The sequence below is a fragment of the Hyperolius riggenbachi genome, chromosome 9 (assembly GCF_040937935.1).
Source record: "Hyperolius riggenbachi isolate aHypRig1 chromosome 9, aHypRig1.pri, whole genome shotgun sequence".
Classification (NCBI taxonomy): domain Eukaryota; kingdom Metazoa; phylum Chordata; class Amphibia; order Anura; family Hyperoliidae; genus Hyperolius; species Hyperolius riggenbachi.
In genome coordinates, this window is record NC_090654.1 from 184,305,264 (window position 1) to 184,325,282 (window position 20,019).

At 40.3% G+C, this 20,019-nt stretch overlaps 1 protein-coding gene across 20 annotated transcripts in view; it reads right to left on the minus strand.

Moving 5' to 3' along the window:
- The window catches only part of CADPS (calcium dependent secretion activator), a 769,567-nt gene that overhangs the window by 179,064 nt on the left and 570,484 nt on the right, over positions 1-20,019 (minus strand). For 14 of the 20 annotated variants that reach the window (XM_068253774.1, XM_068253772.1, XM_068253768.1 and 11 more), the window contains 2 exons: positions 15,264-15,401; positions 7,575-7,730 (listed from right to left, as the gene is read on the minus strand). In XM_068253774.1, coding sequence (XP_068109875.1) covers positions 7,575-7,730; positions 15,264-15,401 — 294 coding nt within the window. The remainder of the gene's footprint in view (positions 1-7,574; positions 7,731-15,263; positions 15,402-20,019) is intronic. The other 6 variants (XM_068253773.1, XM_068253776.1, XM_068253775.1 and 3 more) reach the window with 1 other exon arrangement.

Here is a 20,019-nt window from a genome sequence, read left to right on the forward strand (position 1 = left end):
CGTGGCACACCCACCTATGCTAAGGTGCTCCTCACTTCACCTTTTTGCTACTATGCAGACCTATGCATAATTTTGGATCACGTAGAAAGGGAATAGAACCTATTGTGATATTATGGCTGTCTGTGCCCCCTTTGCTTTAGTATGAACTCTGGTGGTCCTAGAGACAAGGCATGAAAGGATAGACAGGAACAGTTAACAGTATTCTACAGGTACCCATACAAAACCCCATATATATATTTTTTACAGATTAGGTGTTAGAAGGGATATAAACATCAAATCTAATGGTAATCTATAAAAAGCATGCCATTTATGATCAATAATGTGATCAAAATATTGATCGAATAGTAACCAGGCCTTCCCCATCTTTGGCTGATCGATGCTTGCAGGCATGCTGGTGTGCGTACATGTGAAAAGGGTCTCTGGAAAAAGGGCGCTTTCCTTTATGATGCCTAACACTTGTCAATCCCCCCTGGTGGTGCCTAACCTTAAACCCCCCCCCCCAATGTGCCTAACAATAAGGACCCCCCTGGCACTGCCTAATCCTAAAACTTTAAGCTTAACGTTAGCTCCCCATGCTAAACAATAAGAGTCCCTCCGTTGGCACATTATCTTAAAGGGAAACTTAAGCCTGGGGGGTAAACCAGTTTTACTTACCTGGGGCCTCTACAGGCCCCCTGCAGTTGACTTGTGCCCACGCCAGTCCTAAATGAGTTTCGGGTCCCCCACTGCAGTTTAGTTTCGGTTTTGGTGGCTGGCTCTGATGCTGGCCACTGCTCCTGCGGCCTGGCCTCACTCATCATTGATTGCGCTCCAGTAGGCGGGAGCGTCTTGCACAGGCGCAGTAGATATTTTTGCGTACTGTGCCTGCACAGGATGTTCCTGGCCACGGGAGTGTGAATGAGGATGCACGCAGCCAGAACTGTGCAGTGGCCAGTGACAGAGCCTGTCACTGAAACAGAAACTAAGCTTCGGCGGGGGACCCGAGGCTTGTTTAGTACCAGCGCGGGCACAGGTCGACTGCAGGGGGGCAGTAGATCCCCCAGGTAAGTAAAACTGTTCCACTTCCCGCCTTAAGTTTCACTTTAAAGACCCCTCTCCTCCAGCCCAATAGCCCAAAGCTAATAGCCACGATTAGCAGTGTCACGGACGAGCCGTGAGAAAATAGAACGCAATCGCAATCGGTTTACTGCACCGATTGTCGTTGCATTGCCCGACATAGATTGGCTGTCGGTGGCTATCTGCAGTAAAGCCTGGGATCTCTCCTCCTCTCAGCAGAGAAATAGTTCAGTAACATAAGGCACAGGATGCCTGTGATTTGTAATTAGCATATGACTGGAATCTTGCCTTAACAGAGGTGTCAATTGCTCATCCATATGGCTGCCTGAAAGGAAGCCAACAAGCTAGCTCCCCAGGTGGCCTGGATGAGCTAGCCAGTGCGGCACCGCTAGGGTTCAGATACATGAGTTATATGATTTTTTGCATATTTACGGAATACCGTAAATAGGATAGTTATGAGAGCGGTATCATTGGATTTGTAGAGTCGTGCTGAATCTCTTGATACCAGTCTAGAGGGGCCAGGGGCCCCTACAACCAAGTTATTAAACTTCTCAGGAACTGGACCCTCGACCCTAATCAAATCTGATGTCATAGGAATTGTCATCATCTGAGGAATATTAATCTGTTATCAGCGCCAATGTGGCATTTATCGGTTTTGAGTTACAGCGTTGTATAAGTTTAAACCTAAATCTCTCTCCAAGGACTTGAACTGTGATTGGTTTGTAATTCAGAGGGGGCAGGCATTGCCACACCCCTGCACCAGCTTCATCAAAAGCACATTGCCAGCAGGCGGACCTCAGTCCTCCCCTGTGTACCATCACCTGATCAAGCCAGCCAGAGGACCATGTGGCTGGCGGTCATTTTCCTGAACTGAAACAAAGGACATTTTCCATGTGCTCAGATTTTCCCAGGACATATTTCCACGAACTCTAAGTATTTTTTCCCTCATTTTTATTTTCTATACTGTGCTATTATTTGTCTCTATAATTGTTGATTTTAACGATTTTCTGTATATATTAATTATTAATATTGCATATTTAATAAACAACGCTAACGTAATTTGTTTATTCAGCTACCCTGCTATTCAGCCGCACAAACTGAGTCGCTACTATTGTTGCTAGCTAGACAGAATAGAGTGTGTTTAACCGTTTTTTTTTTTGCAGGTCTAGACTCAGCCAGTCAGTGGGCTCCCCTGTTCCATGGTAACAGAGGTGGTGGCAGTTATACCCTGAAATAGTGTGTAATTTGTAATTACCGTAACTCACAGGCTCCCTTCTAGTCGGTCTGCTGCCAAAATTCCAGCGGTTTCTGTGCACCGACTGCGATCACAGCTTGCATGGTCTGTGTGCTGAAACCGATTGGAAGGCATTTTGCGGTCCAGCCACTAGGGGCCCTGTGACAAGCAGTAATTTGGCATTGCCACTAGCAGTGTAAAATCACTTGGAAGCTGAAAAACTTCTCATAGTGTAAAACCACAAAACTTTATTCAAATAGAAGTAGTACTGCTTACAACTGGATTGTAAAACCACACATATCAAAGAGAAGATGTCTCCTCAATGGTAACCAACTGATCACTTCCTACCTGCCATAAACATTGCCCTACGGGTTTCATCATACGACACATCAGGGACCCCCAATGAGTCATATGAAAGGAGGATGACTCTTTAACATACATTTGTCTTTGCCCCAATATAACCATGGGTGGTGGTGTGCAAACTATTTGTGTTCTGAGGACAAGTTGGGCCGCACTAGAACCATTGTGGCAAAAAAAAATGGAACATGCAATGGGACTAAACTGTTGCAGATAGCGGGACTGTGAAAAATTGACTTTTAAGCAGAGCTGGATTTTATGGTCTGAGAGGAAGCACACTTTTATTTCACTTGTTTTTTATTTCTGTTGATTATTATTGTTACGCATACATATTATTCTGCGGTGTGTAATTTGAAGTGTAGGGAAAAGCCAAGGTATGGCTCACTTAGCACTAGGTTGTCTCGGAGAATAAATCAAATATATTCCCCTACTGATTACCTAATTTTCTCCTTAGAATGTGTAATTTGGGGTCCAGCTATTGCTGGAACCGGAATTACAGTAATTTTAACATTATTCTGTCTGAGCCATTATAGCCGTAGTTAACATTATGCCCTATGGTAGCACCCAAATCCGGCACTGTGAGGTGCTGAGCCGGTGCCGAAATTACCTGACTCGATTGTTACTATTAGGTATTATCGTGACTACTGGTATACTCTTTTACCTACCTACTTTTATTTATATACAGTATTTTTCTTGCAATATAAAAGATGAACACATACATTGATATTTGAAAGAGAATTAGGATCTTGTAGTTTCAACATACATACTCTAATATAGGAAATTAAAGAATATGCATTTACATTGCTGCTTTCATCCCTTTCTATTTGGTGTTTGCATTTTATTCCCTTAAAAAACTATCACAGTTTCAGCCTCTGTGCGGTATAACTGCCCAAAATAATTAAATTCAATTAGGCTCTGAGCAGCTAGATTGCCGTCTTGTTCTTAGATGCCAATAATGATTTTGTCACTGTTCAGATATTCTTAACAAATCAAATTCATAATATGCCTAAAGAAACAAATGGAAATTTGTGACAGCGGAAAAAAACCCTGTAGTGTGTGCATAGTTTTACATATTTATCATAAATTAGATAATTGTGTTTTTTTTACTTTATGATAATATGCCAAATTTAATATTATAATTATTCTCTGACCAATCAAATTATCATAAAAAAGTGACAAAACGCAGTATATCATTCTTGTGACTACTGAAAGTGAAATAAAAGTATATATGTTGTGTGCCCCATATATAATTTACAATCCTTGTGGTCTAGTTTGTCTGCTTGGTAAAATGCCTTTTAGCGGCTGAGCCTTTTCTTTAGCCACTTAGTGATAAATGATGGATTAAATATTTCTGCTCTGGGCCACTCAGAATATGGGGACAATTACAAAATGTTATCTGTAGATAGAACATTCCGCGCTGTAGGGGGTGGATTAAATAAACAAATATCAATCTATCTAAAGAGGTGAAATAAATAAAATCAGAAATGTTAACGTAGAGAACCAACAAGTGAAAATGGCAATTTACTGCTAGCCTTTTTATGACATTTTGAGGCTTTTATTACTTGAGTTTTTTTGTCTTGATATGATGAAGATGATTACTACACCTGTGTACACCAATCAAGTATGTCTACATTTTTACATATATCTTAAAGGGACTCCGAGCTCAAGTAAAAAAAGAAAGTTGTACTCACCCGGGGCTTTTTCCAGCCCAGTGCTGGTCGGGAGGTCCCACAGCGGCGTCCTGGCTCCTCTCCATGTCCCCGCTCCGGAATGGCTGACCGGCCGCAGCCCGGGCGACACTCTGCTGAGTGTCGGGCTGTTCCTTCCGCGTATGACGCGGCTGACGTCACACGCCGGCCACCTCGCGTCATCACGGCGGCCGGCGTGAAAGTACTGCGCATGCGCGATTAAAGCGCGCATGCGACGTACTGCCACGCCAGCCGCCGTGATGACGCGAGGCGGCCGGCGTGTGACGTCAGCCGTGTCATACGCGGAAGGAACAGCCCGACACTCAGCAGAGTGTCGCCCGGGCTGCGGCCGGTCAGCCATTCCGGAGCGGGGACTAGGAGAGGAGCCAGGACGCCGTCGTGGGACCTCCCGACCAGCACTGGGCTGAAAAAAGCCCCGGGTGAGTACAACTTTCTTTTTTTACTTGAGCTCGGAGTCCCTTTAAATTATACCATATTTTCAACTATGCAACATAAAGTACACCTGAATTGAGAGGGATCTGGAGGCATGTTTATTTCCTTTTAACCAATACCAGTTACCTGACTGTCCTCCTAGTCATAGACCCTGCCCAAGCATGTAGATCAAAGGATTCTTACTGATGTCTGACTGAATTAGCTGCATGCTTGTTTCAGGTGTGTGATTCAGACACTAGTGCAGCCAAATCGGTTACCAGGACTGCCAGGCAACCAGTATTGTTTAAAAGTTCAGGTGTCCTTTAAGTATGAGCTAAATTTAAAGAAAACCTGTACTGAAAAAATGGGACCCTGTGGGGTACTTTCCTTGGGAGGGGAAAGCCTCTGGATCCGATTGAGTCTTACCCCCTCCTCCTCCGTCCTGTGGTGGTCTCTCTAGGCTGCTCCGAGCAGTGACCATGTAAATATTTACCTTCCCTGGCTCCAGCGCAGGCGCAGTAGTGGCTCTCATCAGGTGGAACTGGCCGATCACAATTGGGTCCACTCTACTGCGCAGGCGCAAGAAGCCTGCACAGTATAGCGGACCCGACTGGGATCAGCTTATTCCACCTGATCCGAGCCGAGAGCTGCTACTGCGCCTGCACTGAAGCCAGGGAAGGCAATTATTGCAGGTTTAGTCTAAAAGTTTAAAGTGAACCGTAACTAAGAGGGATATCAAGGCTGACATATTTATTCACTTTTAAGCCAATAGCAGTTACCTGGCAGTCCTGCTGATCTCTTTGGTTGCAGCAGTATCTGGATCACAATTTTGAAACAAGCATGGAGCTAATCTAGTCAGATTTCAGTCAGAAACATATGATCTGCATGCTTATTCAGGGTCTTTGATTAAAACTATTAAAGACAGAGGATAAGGAGGGCAGCCAGGCATATGCATTGTTTGAAAGGCAGTAAAAATGTTATCCCTCTCAGTTCATGTATCCTTTACAAATCATTATCCAAACATTCTTATAACCAAAGTGTTACCAGTCTTTGTTCACCTGAAACATCTGCTTTTACTCTGTCCCTTGTGAGTTTATTTTCACATGATTATAATGCAATTATTATAAACATGCCCCCATGCAAATTAATTTCTAGGTACAGTTGCAGGCTATATTTTGAAATTTACAATTGCCACATGTTAGTGATGTTGCACTGGAATGAACCTTCCAAATAAGGTTAGTCAATGAGATGCAAATAATTCCAAGATGATGCAGAATTATGCAAATTTTGTAAGAAACTCAATGCAGCTTGAACATGGACCAATCCAATTGTGGCAGGATTAACATGGTCCATTTTCAAGCTGTATACATCTATATACAAAATGTGCATATTCTTGCATCTTGACCTTCCATAATTCCAAAGTAGCGGGTTAGTGATAGAGATAAAGCTGTTGATACTCTATTGAACAAAGGAAAGCAGGCAAAAGAGGCTTTACATCCTTTGCGGCAAGATTGCACGTCTCCGATCTCCCTGGAGCTCGTCTCGCAAGGCGGTGGGCGGGGCCTAGTCTCGGCGTGCATGTGACGTCATCACGCATTTTAGCGCGTTGCTCCTTCATCAGAGACATCTTTGCTGGACACAGCCTGTGCAATCTTGCCGCAAAGGGTGTGAAGCGGTTGGCCTCATCGCTGATGAGCGCATTTTATCTATACATCTTGTGAGTATGCAATTTTCTTGCGAACAAAGTTTAAACGTTTTGGTAATGCACTATGGAGCGCTCCTTTTCTTGTTTAGATTGTCTTAAAGGAATACTGTAACCCCTAAAAATAAAAAGAGTTGAACTTACCTGACGCTTCTACCTGCCCCCTGCAGACATCCTGTGCCTGCGCCGGGACAAAACAATCCTCTGGTTCCCGCTCTGGCTCGCTTCAACTTTTTGCGACTTTAATGACGCAAACTAATGTGCCTGTGTGGCCCTGGCTGTGCGCATCATCGCTCCCGCTGATGTCATTGTGAGCTTCCTGCACAGGCGCAGTACATGTACTGTGCCTGCGCAGGAAGCTCCCGCTGACATCAGTGGGAGTGAGGACACAAGTGGCCAGGGCCACGCAGGCGCAGTCATTTAGCGGAAGTGACCTGGTGGCAGGGACTGGAGGATCATTTTGTCCTGGTGTGGGCACAGGACACCTGCGGGGGACCGGTAGAAGCTCCAGGTAAGTTCAACTTTTTTTTAGGGGTTACAGTATTCCCTTAAGCACACAAGAAGAAAAAATACACAAAAGAATTCTTGAAGCTGGGGACTTTATACAGAGTAATCTAGAAAAGGCTGTCCAAATGCTCGATCCGCTTGTAAAGAACCAGGGAGTCAACCAGCAAGCATCTGGATACCTGAAGGTGCAGAAATCCCTTCAAAGAACAAAAAAGAGCCATGGCTCTACCTGGATTTTGCAATTTTAGCTTGATTTAATTAGTGTTAGTATCATCAAAACCAGCACAACAAGTTAAAGTTTTGTAGTTATGATACCACCACCAATAAAATCAAGCTAAAATTGCAAAATAGTACATAGATGTCTCCATGGGAATTGTTTTGAGTGGGTATCTCTCTACTTCATTATTGATTATAAAAAAATGCAACTGCACATGTGCCCAAATGCTCCAGGCCAGAGGCAGTATGTGGCCGGGGAGCACATGTGCAGTAGCCATCGACTGGCTGAGTCGGCTTGCTTTCGGGGGCTGGAAGGAGCCCTAGGTAAGTTAATATGGGCACATTTTTTCACTAAGGTTACACCTTAAGTAAAAATTCTTACCTTTTGACACATGATTCAATCATATCGCTTGCCATGAGTTTAAGGCGTTGCTCAAGATGCTTCCCAAACTCCTCCTCAGGCCAGTGAAGATCTCGAATAAAGGTTTGTAGGGCATCAAGTTTCCAAAATAAATCTTCTGACGTGGCTGATCCATTACTGGCAGGATAACATGAAAAAAAATTCTTAGATGGAAGACTAACAAATAGCCCGATGTGGAGAGCATTTTTTTTCTTGAGTTTAGTCCATTATCCATCATTACAATATTTAAATGAACTGTCATCTCCAACATCGAGGCTGAAACTTTTTAATAATCCTATTCTAGCTTTCAGTTGGAGCAGAACACAACAAATAAAATTAGACAAAACTGGATAGTTTGTATGGCAAACTTCATCCTTAATTAATAATTACATCACTATATGTAGTTATTGGAATTAAGGATACAAACTGGGGGAGACAATCCTTGATTGTTGACCACCACCGTCAAGTAAGCAGTTGTCAACAATCAGGGTTCCATGCACATCTTTAAAAGTACTGAAATAAAGATTTAAACTAGGTAAAAGGTTGTGCTAACTAGTGGTGAGCGAGGTCATCATTTTATACAAAAACACCATTACTTACAAGTTGAAAAAGGAAATAAAAAAACTCGAAAAATATTTTTACTTGGCACTTTCACTGTCCAGTGAACGAATTTTTAAAAAATATTTTTGAAATGCATTGCTGTTCAAAAGCTACCTCCTGTGCCTATTACCAACTGTAATTTTATGAAAATGTTTTTAGGGGAATTAGAAATCATTAGCCTATTTTCAACATATTCTTTCTCTGCATTTGTTGTCTGACAGAGATTTCCCTCCTCGCATACCACTAATGCTAACACAGCAATTTATCAGATGTTATACACATCATGCAGTACCACTTGTACTGACATCCTCTATAGAAACAGATTAAAGTAGGCGTTTCTATTATGACAGATGCCAGCTGCATTGAGTTAATGCTGCAGAGCAATACATAGCTAACGCACATGTAGCTATTGCAGGGTGGAAAAAAATAAAACCATACTCCCAACATGCCAAGAATCTTGAGGTCCTGTTTCAACAAAAGTTATGGTTTAGGAATAAGTCATATTTGCTACTCAGAGAGGTTTCTGAGAAATGGAGAAAACAGAACTTTCATATTGAAGATTGAGGAAAACAGGCGCATGAAAAGATATACAACCAGGTACTTTGGCTCTATGATAGTAAATATTTTGCTATGTAGGTGTCTGCAGTGCAACAATCACATCCTGTGAACAGTTCTCTTCCAAACAGAGGCTGGGGGAAAATGTATATTTTTGAAATCTGAATTGAGTTTTGGAACGATAAAGGTTTATGTTTTAAATTGCAGAATACACACAAATGAAATAATTGGTGTCTATTGCTACAACATTTTGACACCCATCTGCCTTCAGAATTATTTCAAATGTCATTTTCCTCTCCTTCTTTTGAAATGCTCTTTATGTTTTTGTAATGTCACAATTTAAATGATTCCCATGCTTAATTTGGATGTCATTGATTGATTAAAGCCATCATATGCTCATTTGCTGGTTGATATCTTTTCCAAGAAACAGTGTCACACATCATGCACATAAGGGAGGGAAAGCCTTTGTTACTGCTGCCTAATCTACCTTTCTCTAATACAGTAATCATAGCATGAACATGACATTTATTTCTTTTATTGGTTATAAATAACAATGAAAAAAAAATCATAACTACACGTATATTGTTTTTCAAGAAAGAAAATATATAGTGGCCACCACATACCATTCTGTTTAACAAATGTTCATGTCTTGCTAGTTAATGGTAAGTTAAGTTGTTAAAAAATTATTATAACTTTAAATAACGTGTCATTTGGGTTGATAAATTGCTATTCTATCACAGGGAAACTTTATTTGTTTCACCTGTATTTATGCAGTAAAAAAGGGAATATGAAAAAAGAAGAAATCTCTTATAAGTGATTATTAAGTCAAAACAACTAATTTAAAGTTTTACCAAATCCCATCCAAGTGGGATGAAACTTAAATCTCATTCACAGCCTAAAGCATTAAACACAGCATAACATTAATAACAAATATCTGTAAATACTACTCCGGTTAATACTGAGACTTCTACTTCACTAAACACCTTATTGATAAACTTATTAGATTGACTAGAGCTATAGTAAGTTGTTTAATTAATTTACTAAGCTTGGAATCTTATTCTTTATGATTGTTATTATTCACAATGAGGTCCACACAGATGATCCTAGTACTTCTACATAAATCACTACCTCCAAGAAAAGGGGCTTGATTCACTAACCGGCGCTAAGCCGGTTAGTGTGCCCTAAGTGTTAGTGGGCGCAAACCACGACGTTAGGTGGTTTGCGCCCACACAGTTGAAATAATCACACTCACTGCGCATGCAGCGCGGATAATAGCGCGCATTGCTGTTCCTTAAAAGTCGCACCCGATGCGACGAAAATGATGCATTGGGTGCCCGTTAAGCAGCGCTATGATGCGCCACTTCGGGGGCACCCGATGCATCATTTTCGTCACATTGGGTGCGACTTTTAAGGACCAGCAGGTGCAACGTTATTGTCAAACTAATATCGGCGCACCCGCGCTTCGCGCGCAGTGCACGGGGCTGCGCGCAAAGTAGCTTTGCACACACTAGTGGCCAAAAAGGGCTTTTCACACCGGTGCTAACACTTAGCGCCGGTTAGTGAATCAAGCCCAAGGTGTCCAGCTCTTACATAATAGTTGGTGAGGATTAGGATATCTGTTACATTCTTATTGATGTGTACCCTTCTTGGGACGAATTGCCCTCATGTCTATGGTATCATCAAGAATGGATGTGAGTGAAATAAGGCTTTAAAACTTTTAAAGAGAATTGCTCCACAGTGAAAATAATTATTCTCAAAGGGAAACAAAGATAAAACTAAAAACCCAAAGAGGTTTTGATCTTTTTTTTCAAGTGTGCAAAACTAAGACAAAACTTTTAATGAAATTCTGATTTGGGTTGGATTTAGGGAGAATAAATAAGGCTGTTATCAGCTGTATAGACGTTTTAAAACTGTGCTTGTCCATGTGCATGCTCATGTCCACCCTGTGACAAACCATTTGTTGCTGCAGACAGCGGACCTCATACAAATTCATTACCCCATTACCTGTCATTTTAGCTCAAGTATCAAGTTCAAGTATGTTAGTGCTTGAGCTTGTGCATGTATATAATAGAATAAGAAGCAACTGTAGCTGAGAATATGCAATACGCTACCACACTAACTATGATACAGTTGAGCACATAAGTTTACATACCCTTGCAGATTGTGTAAAATAGGTACCATGCTTTATGGCAAACGTAAGTAATCAGGCAAAACACGCCTCTTTTATTTTTAATGGGATTCAAATTAAACCATGAGACATCTCAAAATAATTCATTAAATAAAATAAAACAATTAAGAAAATACAGTGATGGCCCCTGTTCAAAGTTTGACTACCATTAGTGCATAATACTGTGTATTCCTCTCTTTAGCATCAATGATGGCTTGTAGTCTTTTGTGATTATTGTGGATGAGGGACTTAATGTTCTCAGATGGTGAAGCTGCCCATTCTTCTTGGCAAACTCCTCCAGCTCCTGTAAATCCTTGAGCTGTCATGCATGAGATACATGTTTGAGATCTCCTGATAGTGGCTCAATGAAAGGTCAGGAGACTGTGATGGACTGTGATCTTTTCTGCTGTAGCCAATGATGGGTTGATTTGGCCTGGTGTTTGAGATCATTGGCATGTTGGAAAGCTCAAGTTCGTTCCATGAGCAGCTTCTGTGCCGCAGAGTGCAATATTCTCTGATAACATGCTGCAATCATCTTGCCATCAACTCAAATTACTGTGCCGCTGTAGCCCCCCCCCCCCCTATCCCCCCTCAAAGCATTACAGATACACAGTAGGGATTGTGTATTTTTCGTCCTAGGCCTTGTTGACTCCACTCAAAACATAGCGTCTATGGTTGTGACCATAAATTATAATTTTGGTCTCATTGCTTCAAATGACTTTTTTTTCCCAGAAGTTTGATGCTTGTCTGGGCACTTGTTTGCATATTTTAAGCTATGAATTTTAAGCAATTAGTGCAGTATTGGCTTTCTTCTGGCAACTTGACCATCGAGCCCATTCCTCTTCAAAAGCCTCCGTATTGTGCAGCTTGAAACATGGACATTACTAACTACCTCAAGTTAACTGTGGCTTTTACCTTGCATTCCAAACAATTCTCCTGACAGTTCTGGCTAAAATGTGAGTTGGTTGTTCTGGCTGTGGCTTTGTGTCAACAGAACCCCTCAATTCCCACTTTATTATGGGAATTGGGGGGGGGGGGGGTTTGAATACTGCTGATACTGTTCTCAACTCTTTGAACACATTTTTATATCCTTTTCATGTGTAATAAAGTTGAACAGTTCTTTTGCATTCCTCATGGCTGAAATGTGCAAGTGACCATCTGGAGCCCAGAATCTGACTTTTTATACATACACTGTAACTACAAGCAAACAAATAACAGGTGTAGACAATTGACCTTAATATCCAATTAACCTCTGTGTGTCAATTTGTGTCTATATTATCAGGACAAAACACCAAGGGTACGTCAATCTTTGATCAAGGCAATTTTGGATACTTTCAGTGGTCATTGTAATGTTACAAAACACCACAATTGAGTGATAATACATGGCTTTACCCAACCACTATCTATGAATGAAAGGGAACATTTTAAGCATGGTTAAAAAAAGGCCAATATTTCACAAATGTTATCAGGGTATGTGAGTATATTATGAGCACAACTGCAAGAAATTAGGGAAAAATCATAAATTCGCTGGTTATGAGCATATTTCCTATGCAGAAACATAACATTAAGGCCCATATGCAATTAAGTTTTTCTCCTGAGTTTTCTCCTAGGTGTTATTTTCACATCTTGTCAATATAAGGCCTTTTAAATCCCCAGCAATCAAAAAGATTTGAGTACTTTTTCACCTACTTTTTGATGCTTTGTCAATTGCACGGTGCTGAAAAGTTATTTTAAAGAGAAGATGAAAAATTATCTCCTAGGAGAAAACTCAGGAGAAAAGTTAATTGCATATGGGCCATGTGTAATAATAAGCATGCTGTTTCAGAGTTTAGACTAAATAGACTAAAGAAATAGAGGAAGTTGCTTCTTATGTGAAATGGCATATAAATTGCCAGAGAAAATAAAATTGTACAGCAAAATGTACCATTATCTGAAGTTTAAAAAGAAGTATATGTTACCTTATGGTAGCGGTGGCTGGATAGTGTAATGGTTAAGGGCTCTGCCTCTGACACAGGAGACCTGGGTTCGAATCCCGGCTCTGCCTGTTCAGTAAGCCAGCACCTATTCAGTAGGAGACCTTGAGCAAGACTCCCTAACACTGCTACTGCCTATAGAGCGCGTCCTAGTGGCTGCAGCTCTGGCGCTTTGAGTCCGCCAGGAGAAAAGCGCGATATAAATGTTCTGTGTTTGTTTGTTTGTTTATGGAAACTAATTTCTTAGAACCATATTTTGCTGCAGATAAAACTATCATGGGGGTAAATGGTTCAATAGTGGGGGAAGGGGACTAAATTATCCATAAATGATATACTGCGGGCGACATGTGTGTGCCACCTCCCCTCCCATGCAGTGCTGACGTTGGAGCATGCCAGGGAAAGCATAGCTGCCTGTCCTTATTCCAACAGCTTCTAAACTGGCCACTAGGGGTACATATTATTTCGGCGCCGCTCAGTTCAGCGCGGGGAGAGCTGAATGACGGCTTTAAATACTATTCCCTCTCTGAGTTGTCGCAACTCGGAGGGAGATGTAATTCGGGGTCTGGCAGCGCCCCGAATTACCTCTGCGTGGGGCGCGCATCATAGCATTGCTGCTATGACAGTGCCCAGCTTCGGCACTCGGCTCTCAGAGCCGCACGCTGAAATGAACTGATCCGGGCCACTAGAGCTCCACATTCCCCGCAGTCACATATCAGTGAGCATGGAGCTCTAACGATCAGTTAAGAGGTTCTTAGAGAGACAAGAGGATGCAAGCTGGAACAAGAACAGGTAGCTATGCTTTCACCCACATGCTCCAACATGCACCCTGAATAGGAGGATAAGGCAGCAGATTTGGGATCTGCATATCAACGAGTCATAGCTCTTGGCCTTCTTTTAGGGCTAAGGTTGATGGGGGGGGGGGGGGATTTATCCATGGGTTTGCTTATGTGCACATATATATATGGTATTTCCTATTAGAATGTACCCATAAACAAATAAAATTGTATAGCTGAGATGTACAAACCTGGTAACCTTTTTTTTATAAACTTTTATAATAAAAAATGCAAAATATTAAATATTTCCGTGCTTTGATATATTTCATATATTTTATAAGATTGCATTATTTTAAAGGACCACTATCGCAAAAAGTAGGAATTTAAAATCTGACAGAACCGACAGGTTTTGGGACAATCCATCTCCTCATAGGGTATTTCAAGGGTTTGCTTTGTTTTCAACAACATTTCCTGAACAGCAGTTTAACTGCCAAAATAGCAAGATACTAGCCGGCCTCCCTAATCACTTGCACACTATTATGTCAGTTAGATTTTGCAAGTGTTGTTCAGGAAATGCTGTTGAAAACAAAGAAAGCCCTGAGAATCCCCCTTAAAAAGATGGACTGGCCCAAAACCTGTCATCTGTCACATTTTAACTGCCTACTTTTTTCGCGATAGTGGTCTTTTAAAGCGTCTAGCATAAGACATTCTTTTAAATAAGATTCTCAGAAAAGGGTATGGAGCAAGAGAAAATGAAAGAATTTTGAAAGATAACTGTAAATAATGATAACTCAACTTCAGTCAAAATGTTAAATATGAGGAAAAGTGTCAAAACATTAATTGGAGATTATTGCTACCGGAGTTTCTACCTGGGAGAGTTTACATCACCTCTTGTATTAGCTAGAAAGAAGTTAAATGGTCACAAAGACACCAATATATATAGGAAGGGGCAGGACTAGAACCTATGTCTAGTGTTTATTGCTGCCCTCATTTATTCTTTCAAACTCAGTACAGCCATTAAAGCCCATGGTAATTAAAGGAAGATCTCCCCAGTAAGTGAAAACGCTATAATAGAGGTTGTAGCCCTAACCCACACTTTCTGAAATTAACACATACATTTTCGACTTGCTTTAATTTATTTCAATTAATTAATATACCAAAGTCTGCAAAACCATTATTGAACATATTTCATTTTTGATTAAAGCAAACATTTAGCAGATGGTAGAGGTTTATGTTAAATCTTCTAAACATTTTACTCCTATATACATAGGCATATGCTGAGATTTTCAGGAACAATTCAGTACTTTAGCATTCCAAAATAAAACTATTTATACTTTTATGTATAATGTTATATGTGTTTTAAGTACTCCTGTGCATACTAATGATTCTTAAAGTTAGATTTTTAAAAATATAAATATTTTTAAATAAGTTCATTTTAAGACTCTGAAGGGTTCTACATTATTTTTTGCTCTTTTGAACTAATTGTGTTAAAAAAAAAACTTTAAAAAGTTATATTTTTCAGTCCTAGTAGAAATAATTAATACACGTTCATGCTAAGACTACTGCACATATAAATTAGGTCTATTGTGAAGTGAATACACACTCAGAATCATATATTGCAGCCATCCATGACGGTGCAGAAAAGCTAGGCATTTGTGGGAGGTTAACTGGTAGGGCTACAGGTACTTTAGGGAGATTCACATTTGGAAGATTCACATTGGGCAGATTACTTGTTAAACTCCTGTGGAAGAAACAGACAGAAAGAAAAAGATACCATAACATGACAATGCGGATGTTGCAAAAGCACAAAAACACTCAGAATGAAACAAAATAAAGACAAACAAAAAGAAAAATCAAGAATGTCAAAGTATAAGGTGAACTAAAGATAGAAGCAACAGTTTAAAAAGAAGCATGAGAATGGGGAAATTATTTGCCTTCTGGAATTAAAAATGGCAGTTAGTTAACAATCACATAGAATGCACAACTCACAAAATAAAAGCCACAAAAATGCCACAACAAATTTTTTTTGCATCACAAAACAAGCTGCAAACGTCAGCCATAACAAACACCTTAAAAGGCTCTCAGTGTGCTTATACTAGTGATCTTAGCAATCATCAATTTAAGGAAAGTGTATAAAAATGTGAAGAATAAAAAAGTTTAATATTTCAAAAATTATAGCAAATTTTCAAAGTAGATCATGTAGCAGAATTTGTTACCAGCAGGTGAAATTACACAGGATAAAAAATAGATAATGTTACATTGCAAAATTCTATCTAAATGAACCAGAATTAATTAAAGCAAACCTGTGGTTTTAAAAAACCCAAAAGTTAGATACTTACCTCTGTAGAGAAGCCTCAGGTTGATCCAGAGGTTTCTCGAATCCTTTTTGAGCCCACCACTGGTCACTGATACCCTCATCTTCTTTGTAGCCATGCTCCTATCCTTGAACAAGTGTGACCCCACTTCACAGGTGCACTGATGGCCCATACTTGCACAGTAGCACAGAGCCAGTCATGCGCAGAGGGAAAAGTGGTGTAGCTGTGCTCATACACCGATGGGAGTGTGGCTGTGCGAACCTATTCAAGAAGTCCTTGTCACATGGGTTCAGAGGGTCTCAGCACTGGAATGGTGAGTTCAAGTGGGATGGGCGGAGCCACTGGATTATCCAGAGGCTTCCCTCTACTGAGTTGTACATCTAACTTTTTTCAAAATTTGCTTTCCGGTACAGTACACTTTAAGTTATGGTACACTTTAAGTTGGTTCCTTGAAAAATCATTGACATAGACCACAAAGGACAGATGGGTATGGTCAGTGATATTTTGGCATTTAAACATGCAAAGATCCCATACTTATCATCATTTTATTATCTGGTGTGTCTTTGTGACATGTTTAGGTGGTACAATACAAAAATTATCCAACTGTGTGTAGACAAAGGCCTCAATTCACTAAGCTTAACTGTCTTTAAAGAGAAACGCCAACCTAGAATTGAACTTTATCCCAATCAGTAGCTGATACCCCCTTTTACATGAGAAATATAATGCTTTTCACAAACAGACCATCAGGGGGCGCTGTATGACTGATTTTGTGCTGAAACCCCTCCCACAAGAAGCTCTGAGTACCGCGGTACTCTGGGCAAACTGCCACAATGTAACAATGTTCACAGACAGGAACTAGCTGTTTACAGCTGTCTCTAACAGCCAAAACAGCTAGGAGCAGCTACATAACCTGCCCACAGTAAAAATGTCACCATGTAATAAATGTCAGAATGTAAATCGGGGAGAGGAAAGATTTTACAATGACCAAACACTGACTAAATCATTTATACATACTGTATATTCCTGCGTATAAGACTACTTTTTAACACTTGAAAATCTTCTGAAAAGTTGGGAGTGGTCTTATACCCCGGGTGTCATTGAGGACTGTAGTGAAGCAGTGCAGGCGCACATATGCGAGATCTGAGAGGCAAAGAAGTAAGTAAATAGGATACAAGGGTGGGCCAGACAGGTGGAAGAGGCGTGTTTTATGGGCACAGCGCGATCTATTCTTCCATACCTCTCTAATAAACAGGGAGACAGAAAGAGCTGACTAATCCGCTTAGGGAGAGGGAGAGTTGACCAATCCAACCAGTCAATTAACTATATACTGTTATATACTGGGTAACACATACAGTATAGCACTAGTATATGTTCATATATAGCACCTGTATATGATGTTTTTTTAATTTTAATGTGGTGTGCATTGGAAGAGGGGTAGTCTTATACAGCGAATATATCCCAAACTCTATATTTTAACTGTAAAAGTTGGGAGGTCGTCTTATACGCCCAGTCGTCTTATACGCTGGAATATACGGTAATTATGGTAAAAATGAAGCACTTTTTTTACTACATTATTTTCACTGGAGTTCCTCTTTAATAACTCTTCAGAGCTGTTTTATAGTTATCACAATTATATCACCATGGTGATAACTGTAAAACAGCTCAGAAGAGTTATTAAAGACAGGAGTTAAAGAGAAACTCCGACCAAGAATTGAACTTTATCCCAATCAGTAGCTGATACCCCCTTTTACATGAGAAATATAATGCATTTCACAAACAGACCATCAGGGGGCGCTGTGTGACTGATTTTGTGCTGAAACCCCTCCCATAAGAAGCTCTAAGTACCGCGGTACTCTGGGCAAACTGCCACAATGTAACAATGTTCACAGACAGGAACTAGCTGCTTAGAGCTGTCTCTAACAGCCAAAACAGCTAGGAGCAGCTACATAACCTGCCCACAGTAACAATGTCACCATGTAATACATGTCAGAATGTGAATCTGGGAGAGGAAAGATTTTACAATGGGCAAACACTGACTAAATCATTTATACATAATTATGGTAAAAATGAAGAACTTTTTTTACTACATTATTTTCACTGGAGTTCCTCCTTAAGCTTAGTGAATTGAGGCCATTGTCTTGTTCAAATAGATGTTTAAACAGTAATAACGACTTCATATTGTCTAGCTAAGTTAAATATGCTATCTGTGCTATGGGTCTAGTCTAGGATTTTTCTACTTGTCTGCATCAGGGTAACACTACTTTGTAGGAAAGATGCAGCCAAATAACTTACACTTAAATACTTACTAGTTTTCCTTTTCTTTCTTTACAATTTACAGTTTTTGAATTCCTGCATGTTATAACCCAATTTTTGTAACCAACTTTAAAATACTCATGTATGCCCTATTATGAGTCTTTACACCCCCACCAGTGTCTTTGCCAGTCTAAACAAACTATACTGAGGCACAGATTAAAGGATACCCGAGGTGACATGTGACATGATGAGATAGACATGGGTATGAACAGTGCCTAGTACACAAATAACTATGCTGTGTTCCTTTTTTTCTTTCTCTGCCTGAAAAAATTAAATAGCAGGTATGTAAGTGGCTGACTCAGTCCTGACTGAAGAAATTCCCCTTTTTATCTCTTTCCTGCTCTCAGAAGCCATTTTCTGCTAGGAAAGTGTCTTATAGCTGGAATTTCTTATCAGTGAGGGTCACACTGTAGTCACTTCCTGTCAGGACTGAGTCAGCTACTTACATACCTGATATTTAACACTTTCAGGCAGAGTAAGAAAAAAAGGAACATAGCATAGTTATTTGTGTACTAGGCACTGTACATACACATGTCTATCTCATCATGTCACATGTCACTTTGGGTATCCTTTAATAATCATTCCAAAGGACCACTATACAAAAAAATAGTACATAAATAAGACATTTAGAGATTTTATTTGTGTCAAACTGGCTATTGTGAGTACATCCCTGACTTGCCACTTGTCAAACAGATTTACTAATGCCATTTTCTAGTGTGAAAGTAAGTTGTGATGTCCCATGATCAAGTAAAAAAAACAACAAATCATGAAATACTATAACAAAAAAATATGCAGGCACATCAAAGATTCACAATGTGATTCTGGACCACCACTACAAAGCTAATGCTCCAGGTAATAGCTACAGTGATTGTCAGCGAAAAGGCCTAAAACTGTATGCACACTGCAACATGAAAAATGTATATATAAATGTTTACTACTAGATTTATATAAATATTAAATGGTAGTCTTAAGCCAAGTTTGAATAATGAGATCACATTGGGCGCTCAAAGCTGTCCCTATTAGCATTCAGAAAGTTATGATTTTGGCAAACTATTGCATGAACAACAGTGACTAGAGTGTCTACAGGCATTACTCAAGTTTATCTCTTATGACAGTCACATGATGAAATCAACAATAGTGACTGATATCTTTAGATGAAACACAGTACTACACATTGTACCTTTTCAATGGGGGCCTAAAAATACCACTTCTCTTGCAAATCACTCTTTGCACTCAATTCTGAGGGACAAGGGTTCCATCACCTTTGGTGGTGCCTAGGAGGAGGTGGCAGAAAGACTATTCGGGGGGGGTGACTTATGGTGCTATCTGGGCTAAATAAGAACGTGCCTGAATGGCCATCACATAGGTAAAGAGATCAAATGGTCCATAGGTGATGAAAACACCTATATTGTGAAGCATATTTAATAAAATAAACACACTAGCTTTTAAAGCATTTTATTATAACCCAGTGCCATACCACCTCCATTCTGCAATATTTTTTACTACAGATTGCAACAGAAGTTCCCATTTTATTATTCTTATCGCCTCCAGAGAACCAGAGATGGCGAAGACTGACTTTTCCTCAACATTGGGGTAATGGTGTTTTACAAGGCAAAGGAGAGTTGCAGCCACACCTTGCAATGTGATCCAAGTATTCTAAGCCATGTGCACTGGTATTGGCCAAAGAGGACATTTCCACATTTGCCTGGTTTTTGCCTCCTGGTCACCCAA